Genomic DNA, 10,020 nt, shown 5'->3' with positions numbered 1-10,020 from the left:
TTCTGCTCTACCATAACCTGAGAAGTGCACGCTGATGCTAGAGAGAGCATCAACACAGATGCTACATGAGAGCATCAACACAGTGCTATATTCATAGTATAAACATGTCAAAAACAGATTTCTAATAGAACTTGTATAATATTCATCCTAGTGGTTGTAAAATGTGTTTTTGTTCATGGACATTATATCGACAACAAAAGTAAACAAACAAACAAACAAATCCGTTAAAAACAAAAACAAAACGAGCGGATTGGCCTGGTCTCGTTGCTAAGGTAACCGCCCAGTTTCACTCTCGGGTTCTGGAGCGGAAAACACCGAGTTTTCCCGAAGTCTTCCAGGAAGTGATAAACCTTCGTCCTGTAACTCTCCGATATTTGTTTAAATATCGTTTACAGAGACCCATTTTTAAGTAAACATTTTTATATATTTGTTTTTAAAAATATAATTAATTACACCCCGTTTTTATAAACATTTACGAGGCACCGGAAGACTCATAGAAAGCGTCTTAGCCAATGAGAATAGATTTTGGAAGCGTGTGGTAGCAATGACTGTGCTTTGACCAATAAGGAGGCGGTTTGAATATTTGAACGCTTGCCGGCGGGGTTGTGTGTTCTGAGAGGGAAATTTGTCAGCAGGACAGATGAACGTTAGAGGAACAGCTACAAGTGAATATTAACGTCTGCTGTGTATATTTGTCAGGAATAAACAAGGTATGTGTTTGTAGGTTTATTTACACACGTTTGGTGTAACAGAGAGTTGAAACGTCTCAGTGACTCTGAATGTAAACATTAACAGCACATTTGTTGTTGTTTAGGTCAATAACTTCATCGCCATGTCACACAAACAGATCTATTACTCCGATAAATACGACGACGGGAACTTTGAGTACAGGTTGGTTGTTTATTATACACGACTTGTGTGACTTTCACAAAGAGTCAGTTCTGTGTAGTGATTGTTTTTGTTTTGTTGTTTCTTAGACACGTCATGTTACCTAAAGACATAGCTAAACGTGTACCTAAAACACACCTGATGTCGGAGACGGAGTGGCGCAACCTGGGGGTGCAACAGAGCCCTGGATGGGTACATTACATGATCCATCAACCAGGTGTGTACATTACATGATCCATCAACCAGGTGTGTACATTTCATGATCTGTCAGCCAGGTGTGTACATTATGTGATCTGTCAGCCAGGTGTGTACATTACAGCCAGGTGTGTACATTATGTGATCTGTCAGCCAGGTGTGTACATTACAGCCAGGTGTGTACATTACATGATCCTTCAGCCAGGTGTGTACATTACATGATCCATGAGCCAGGTGTGTACATTACATGATCCATGAGCCAGGTGTGTACATTACATGATCCTTCAGCCAGGTGTGTACATTACAGCCCGGTGTGTACATTTCAGCCCGGTGTGTACATTACATGATCCGTCAGCCAGGTGTGTACATTACAGCCAGGTGTGTACATTACATGATCCGTCAGCCAGGTGTGTACATTACATGATCTGTCAGCCAGGTGTGTACATTACATGATCTGTCAGCCAGGTGTGTACATTACATGATCTGTCAGCCAGGTGTGTACATTATGTGATCTGTCAGCCAGGTGTGTACATTACATGATCTGTCAGCCAGGTGTGTACATTACATGATCCTTCAGCCAGGTGTGTACATTACATGATCATTCAGCCAGGTGTGTACATTACATGATCATTCAGCCAGGTGTGTACATTACATGATCATTCAGCCAGGTGTGTACATTACATGATCCATGAGCCAGGTGTGTACATTACATGATCCTTCAGCCAGGTGTGTACATTGCAGCCCGGTGTGTACATTTCAGCCCGGTGTGTACATTACATGATCCGTCAGCCAGGTGTGTACATTACAGCCAGGTGTGTACATTACATGATCCGTCAGCCAGGTGTGTACATTACATGATCCTTCAGCCAGGTGTGTACATTGCAGCCCGGTGTGTACATTACATGATCCGTCAGCCAGGTGTGTACATTACAGCCAGGTGTGTACATTACAGCCAGGTGTGTACATTACATGATCCATCAGTCAGGTGTGTACATTACGTGATCTGTCAGCCAGGTGTGTACATTGCAGCCCGGTGTGTACATTACATGATCCTTTAGCCAGGTGTGTACATTACATGATCCATCAACCAGGTGCGTACATTACATGATCTGTCAGCCAGGTGTGTACATTACAGCCAGGTGTGTACATTACAGCCAGGTGTGTACATTACATGATCCATCAGTCAGGTGTGTACATTACGTGATCTGTCAGCCAGGTGTGTACATTACATGATCTGTCAGCCAGGTGTGTACATTACAGCCAGGTGTGTACATTGCAGCCCGGTGTGTACATTACATGATCCTTTAGCCAGGTGTGTACATTACATGATCCTTTAGCCAGGTGTGTACATTACAGCCAGGTGTGTACATTACATGATCCATCAGCCAGGTGTGTACATTACAGCCAGATGTGTACATTACATGATCCATCAGCCAGGTGTGTACATTACATGATCCATCAGCCAGGTGTGTACATTACATGATCTGTCAGCCAGGTGTGTACATTACAGCCAGGTGTGTACATTACATGATCCATCAGTAAGGTGTGTACATTACATGTTCCATCAGCCAGGTGTGTACATTGCAGCCCGGTGTGTACATTACATGATCCATTAGCCAGGTGTGTACATTACAGCCAATTGTGTACATTACATGATCCATCACTAAGGTGTGTACATTACATGATCCATCACTAAGGTGTGTACATTACATGATCCATTAGCCAGGTGTGTACATTACAGCCAGATGTGTATATTACATGATCCGTCAGCCAGGTGTGTACATTACATGATCCGTCAGCCAGGTGTGTACATTACGTGATCTGTCAGCCAGGTGTGTACATTACATGATCTGTCAGCCAGGTGTGTACATTACGTGATCTGTCACCCAGGGGTGTACATTTCATGATCCATCAGACAGGTGTGTACATTACATGATCCTTTAGCCAGGTGTGTACATTACATGATCCATCAACCAGGTGTGTACATTACATGATCTGTCAGCCAGGTGTGTACATTACATCCAGGTGTGTACATTACAGCCAGGTGTGTACATTACATGATCTGTCAGCCAGGTGTGTACATTACATCCAGGTGTGTACATTACAGCCAGGTGTGTACATTACATGATCTGTCAGCCAGGTGTGTACATTACAGCCAGGTGTGTACATTCCATGATCCTTTAGCCAGGTGTGTACATTACATGATCCATCAACCAGGTGTGTACATTACATGATCTGTCAGCCAGGTGTGTACATTACAGCCAGGTGTGTGCATTACATGATCTGTCAGCCAGGTGTGTACATTATGTGATCTGTCAGCCAGGTGTGTACATTACATGATCTGTCAGCCAGGTGTGTACATTATGTGATCTGTCAGCCAGATGTGTACATTACATGATCTGTCAGCCAGGTGTGTACATTACAGCCAGGTGTGTACATTACATGATCATTCAGCCAGGTGTGTACATTACATGATCATTCAGCCAGGTGTGTACATTACATGATCCGTCAGCCAGGTGTGTACATTACATAATACATCAGCCAGGTGTGTACATTACAGCCAGGCGTGTACATTACATTATCCATCAGCCAGTTGTGTACATTACAGACCGGTGTGTACGTTGCAGCCAGGTGTGTACATTGCAGCCAGGTGTGTTCATTACATGATCCATCAGCCAGGTGTGTACATTACAGCCAGGTGTGTACATTGCATGTTCCGCCAGCCAGGTGTGTTGGACTAGGAGACACTGACGTTTGCTTGTGTCTCCTTTTGACCTAAAAGCCTGCAGACAAGTGTTATGAATAAATTAGTATGCTCGCCCTGGAAGTCCCTGAATGATGTCATGTCCTAATTAGCATATTTGTATTACTTGTATATGAATAAGAATAATACTTGTCTACTGCTTCAGCTTGGTCTGGAAGTCTAGAGCAGTCTACAGCTTCACCTACTTAGCATATTCATTTATGCATAATACTTGTCTACTGCTTCAGCTTGCTCTGGAAGTCCCTGAAAGACATCACGTCCTAATTAGCATATTCATTTATTCATAATACTTGTATATGAATAAGAATAAACAGTCTAGAGCTTTAGCATAAGCATGTTCATTTATTCATAATACTTGTCTACTGCTTCAGCTCGCTCTGGAAGTCTAGAGCAGTCTAGAGCTTCACCTAATTAGCATATTCATTTATTCATAATACTTATCTACTGCTTCAGCTCGCCCTGAAAGTCCCTGAACCTGGTCAAGTTCTAATTAGCATGTTCATTTATATTATATTTATAATACTTGTCTACTGCTTCAGCTCAAACAATCTAGAAAAACAGTCTAGAGCTTCAGCTCGCTCTGGAAGTCCCTGAACAAAGTCACGTCCTAATTAGCATATTCAGCATTAGCATATTCATGGCCTATTAGCATACTTATCTGCATATCAAACAAAAAACAATAGTATATGAATAAGAAGTTTGGGTAGTGTGTATGAAGAATCTAGTTTTTTCATAACAGTTTATTTTGTGTGAAAGAAATCATTGGTCATAATATTTAGAGAATATTATACTTTCCATTATGAACACAGACAAAAGGAAGCTGTGGTTGTGAGGAGATAAGAAATAGGACATAAAGGAAATGATTACTGATGGAGTAAAACTGCTTATTAGTTGTAAAGTGCGAGAGTGATGGACACAGTGATACATGTGATTGGCGATTAATGGCTGATGTGGTTGGTTATCAGGAGCAATGGAAAGAGATATAATCAGGAAACACTTCAACTAGCACTTCTTTCATTATCTTTTGCATTTTTAAAAAAAAAAAAAAAAAAAAAAAAAAAAAAAACACACCTTTGACACTTTCATTGTAACTTTGAACAAATGTTTTAAACTCATGGTATCTTAAGTATGTAACTTAGTGAGCCAGCATTAATGTATTCAATGTTAGAGATTTAAGCACTTATGTACGTCGCTCTGGATAAGGGCGTCTGCCAAATGCTGTAAATGTAAATGTAAATATAATCGAAATGCTTATTGATTAAATAGCTTTCTTTGATTAATTGAAAGATATCTTGAATAAGTAGTTTACAAACAAAGAAGCAATAAGTGGGATGATGAAACAAGAGCATTATCAGTGACCAGTAATCGAATACAATGGGACGAAGATCACTCGAGATTTCTTCAGGTTTTTGTGTGTGATGTATATTTTAGTTTTGGGTCAGTGAAATAGATTTAATATGTAAGTGTCTGTATGTTAATTCATCTCAAGTTATGTACATATACAGTATACAGGAGACAATCCTGAGTTGGAATTTACTTCTTAGGTTTTTCAGAAGTAAAACAGAGATTGGAAAGTTAGTTAGAAAGTACTTAGTATTAAATTAAGTTGGACCGGTTCTGTTCAGTTAAGATTTTTTAACTTAAAAAAAAATATAGTTTAGACTATAGTCACTGCTTACAGTGACATTGTGAACTAACTGTGAGCCTCAGTGCTAGTGAAGCTCCTAATTGCCATAAATTCACCAAAGACATATTGCATCAGAAATTCTCATCTGGACGTGTATTGAAATTGGATGGTTATTTTTTTGTATTGAAATTGGAAGGTTAACAGACATTACTCAAAACATTTTGTTCATTTGTGTCCTTTACATAGACATGTGATGCTAGCATGTGGATCTGAGTCTTGCTAAAATCTGTGTATTCTTTCCCTTGTGTACCTTCTGCCAGAACCTCACATCCTGCTCTTCCGCCGTCCTCTGCCCACGACCAAAGCCCAGTGATGGAAAGAAGTTGAGGAAAAAGACTCAATACACACTGCAGAAGATGGAAGACAATGTGCCATAGAAATTGGTGTAGGTTCCTTTTGATTTTAAGAGGAATATGTTCTGCTTAGGAGTTTTCCAAAATGTTCTTACTGTTCCACACGTCTTTGCATACGAAGAAAATATAGACTGTTCTCTTTTTTACTGCATAATTCTGGTAAGAGAGAAAGTATCTTTAGAAAATGCGAGCTGAGGAAGGAGCAGTCATAGTGTGCTCTACATTTAAACAGTGATTTAATCTTCTTTTTCTTTGCATCATTACAAAACACTTTGCATGTTGTACTGTGAATGTTGTACTTATTATTTATGATCTTTTATTTTAATATCTACTTTAAAAATAAAACTTTCTGAAGAATATCTTGTGTAGTTATTATTAGATTAGAATGTGAGGGTAATAAAATGTCTGCATTTATTAAACAGAAAATTGTCACTGCCAAATACTCAAACCAGCTCATCTGGTACCACTAACACTGCCACTGTTAAAATCTGTGTATTGTGTATCTGCTGATTGTATAACTGTATAAATACTTAGTCATCTACATTTTCCTACCCACAAATAAGGACTTGAAACCATCATACAAAATTTCACGCATGGTTCAAACTTGAAAACTTCCCAGTCCTTACTTTCAAAAACTGACAGCATTTTAAAGTCACATCACCTCTGCAAGATTGTTTAAAAGATTTTACCACCTGAGGTGATGGTCTAAGCTGACCTGCTCACACAGAAATACCAGACTCAAATTCAGCAATTTCATATCATTTAATTCACATAATTCTTATCAATCTGCTCCATTCAACTGTCTCATGGAGGACAAGACCAATTTTTACAGCCTGTTGTTTGTTTATGCTGTAAAGACCTATTCGTATACTGTTTCCAACATGATTATCTTTCGAAAACTCCTTGGGAATAAATTCTAAATCAAATTAAGGCATGAATAGAGAATGATCATCTGATCGTTCCTTTGTAGCATGTCCTTTGTCTAGATTTATCATAGTCTCTCATATAAATCCAGTAACACAGTAACTTTAACTGCTATGATATGGGGGTGTGGTAGCCTATTACCAATTATAAGGTTGTGTGCTAGTGAATTACCCCAATGAAAAGGTTGTGAGTTCGATTCCCACGTCCACTGCTGGGCCCCTGAGCAAGGCACTACACTTGTATAAAAATGAGATTAAACAATTTATCTGCCAAATGCTGTAAATATGCTATGGAGATGCAAACATAACTAATTGCAAAAATCAGGTCATTTACTCTTCCTTCCTGTCTGGCATCATGCCGTGTACTAAAGAAATGTCAGAGGTTCAGAGGAAAGAAATAAGAATTCGCTATCAAACTGTACATAAAATCTATAAAACCTCTTTAAATAGCTCTTGACTCAGACAGTGTATCTGATTACAGATGGCTGATGTGAACTTTAAATGGAGCTCTTGTCCTGAATCCGCATGATTTAATACGTGCTGAGACATGGATGTGACACGTATTCCTAATAAAATGGGATTATAATCATATAAAACATATTATAATGAATGCTAAACATATAATAAATCTAAACTTATCAGCGGGGTCGGTGATCGTCTCTGTGATGTTTAACTATGACGTTCAACCCAAACGAATTGACGTCACCGGATCTTTGACGTCACAAAGGTTACAAAGGTGGGTTCCAGCGTCCGAATGTTTTTCCACACAACAAAAGGAAGCGGCTATTTGAGAGAAGGCAGGAGAGCTTTTGCGCAGAATGGCTTTACTGGGGAAGCTGAAAAGCAGTGAGCTTCGCTGTGAGAGAATGGGGAAAAGGGCTCAAAGGAACGGCCTGTGTCACACCGTCCGGAAGCTTAACGGAGACCTGTACACCGGGGAGTGGAAGGATGACCTGAGACACGGGAGAGGAACTCAGGTGTGGAAGAAAGCCAAAGCCATGTACGAGGGCGAGTGGGCGCAGGACGCGCGCCACGGACACGGCACGCTGTACAAACTGCAGCCCTCAGGTGAATATTTAATCGTGTACACAGGATCCTGGGTGAACGGGAAAAGGGACGGCTTTGGGAAGTGTTTCTACAGCTCGTCCGCGCAGTATGAGGGAGAATGGGTGCAGAACATAAGGAGCGGATGGGGATGGATGCAGCTGGAAAACGGAGACGTGTATGAAGGAGAGTGGCTCAGGGACAAACCCCACGGACACGGAGCACTGCTGCTCAGCAACGGAAACAGGTACGAGGGCGGCATAAAGGACGGGAAGAAGCACGGACACGGACGCTTCTTCTACAAGGACAGGTGTCAGGTGTACGAGGGTTTCTGGGTACACGATGCGCCCAGGTGTGGGATGGTGCGCGAGGACACCAAGAAACCACACCCACTAAGCAGCAGCACCTTCCCACAGGTGATGCTGAAGGATGCTCATGCTGTGCTGCAGGAGGGACTCGACCGATTCTACTCCAATACAAAACACCTCTGAGCCTAACCGACACCTACTGAGAGAGAGAAAAACAAACAAATCAACAAACAATCACGTGACTAATGTTGTTCCTGCCTGTTGTCATGGTTACGGAAGCCGGATTTTGTATTAGGTTTGGAGAACAGGACTGGATCTGTTTACATTATCAACACGTTTTACCCAATAGAATTATTATTACTGTTTTTGTTTTTTTTTTAAAATCTCTTTGTCTTATTTATAAGTACAAAGTTAAACAAAGTGTGCAAAATGTAAAGCTGCACTAGATGTATATTAAATAACAAAAACAAAAGTGTCTGAATAATTTGTCTAATACACAGTAAAACTCCTAACAGCTGAGTTTTGGTTTGTATTTCTCATTAACGGTACATTAATAAGTTCTTCTTATTATTATTACATATTTATTTCTTTTTTCTCTCTCTTCTGTGTCCATACTTCTGTAAAGCTGCTTTGAGACAATGGGAAATTGTTAAATGCGCTATACAAATAAATGGAATTGAATTGAATAAGAACTCCTTGTTAGTACGTAGTATAATTAAGACAAGTGCAGGAGGTTGGAGCAGTTACTGTACTATTGAGAACACACTCTCAGACTTTATTTCCAGGTTGAAAACTTGTTTGTTTATTGTTTTGCTAGAAGTTTTTTAGATATGTTTATGTGAGTTGAGTGTTAAGAGAACTTACCATTTGGACTCTTCTTAAGAGTACGTTAGCTAGCATTAGGCTACATGGAAATAAAGTTATGTGCAACATGATGGCTAGCATTCACTAAATCAAAACAACACAACCTTACAAGGCGAACTAACAGTCCCAAGCTTAACATGACAATGACAATTAATCATGTAAGGAAATTATAGATATCATAAGCCTACTGTAAGAGATTCTGACTTCTTACTGCATGCAGGAGGTCAAAATTTGGTCTCTCAGGGTCAAGTCAAGAAGCTTTTATTGTCATTTCAACCTTATATAGCTGACACAGTACATAGTGAAATGAGACGACGTTCCACCAGGACCAGGACCATGGTGCTACATAGAACAACACAAAGCTACATAACAACACGGAGATAAGGACTTAAAGTAAGTTGTCCTGGCAATGTCAAGTGTATCGTGTACAACCTAATACAAACAGTGTGAGACAAAACACAGTGCAAATAGACAATACAAAACAATACAGGACAAATACACAAAATAGAACTGACCAGTGTGTATACTGTATATTATACAGTACAATGTGCACGAGTGGAGGATTATAAACAGAGAGGGTTCAAGTAAACATATACATACTTTTGTAATAGCATCAGTTTGATGATGTACTGAAATGTGGTCAGCAACTGAGTGAGAGATTGATTTGTACAGTCCAGTGTGTGTGTGTGTGTGTGTGTGTGTGTATATGTATGTATGTATATGTATGTATATGTATGTATGTATGTGTATATGTATATGTGTGTGTGTATGTATGTATGTATGTATGTGCGTGTATATGTATGTATATGTATGTGTGTGTGTGTGTGTGTGTGTGTGTGTGTGTATGTACAGTCAAGCCCAAAATTATTCATACCCCTGGCAAATTCTGACTTAAAGTTACTTTTATTCAACCAGCAAGTTTTTTCTTGATTAGAAATGACACAGGCGTTTCCCAGAAGATAATAAGACAATGTACAAGAGGCTGTCACAGTCT

At 39.8% G+C, this 10,020-nt stretch overlaps 2 protein-coding genes across 2 annotated transcripts; both read left to right on the top strand.

Annotated features, from left to right (window-relative positions):
- Window positions 1-571: 571 nt before the first annotated feature.
- Window positions 572-6,244, top strand: cks1b (CDC28 protein kinase regulatory subunit 1B). The gene is made up of 4 exons (XM_060864923.1): window positions 572-710; window positions 815-891; window positions 978-1,105; window positions 5,795-6,244. The coding sequence occupies exons 2-4, from the start codon at window positions 833-835 to the stop codon at window positions 5,845-5,847; spliced, it is 240 nt and encodes a 79-aa protein (XP_060720906.1). The 5' UTR covers window positions 572-710; window positions 815-832; the 3' UTR covers window positions 5,848-6,244.
- Window positions 6,245-7,615: 1,371 nt separating this feature from the next.
- On the top strand, window positions 7,616-8,528 carry LOC132842247 (MORN repeat-containing protein 3-like). The gene has a single exon (XM_060864922.1). The coding sequence runs from the start codon at window positions 7,629-7,631 to the stop codon at window positions 8,343-8,345; it is 717 nt and encodes a 238-aa protein (XP_060720905.1). The 5' UTR covers window positions 7,616-7,628; the 3' UTR covers window positions 8,346-8,528.
- The last annotated feature ends 1,492 nt before the right edge of the window (window positions 8,529-10,020 follow it).

Source organism: Tachysurus vachellii, chromosome 3 (genome assembly GCF_030014155.1).
Source record: "Tachysurus vachellii isolate PV-2020 chromosome 3, HZAU_Pvac_v1, whole genome shotgun sequence".
Classification (NCBI taxonomy): domain Eukaryota; kingdom Metazoa; phylum Chordata; class Actinopteri; order Siluriformes; family Bagridae; genus Tachysurus; species Tachysurus vachellii.
Note: the sequence above shows the minus strand (reverse complement) of the source record. Positions and strands in the feature narration are given on the sequence as shown.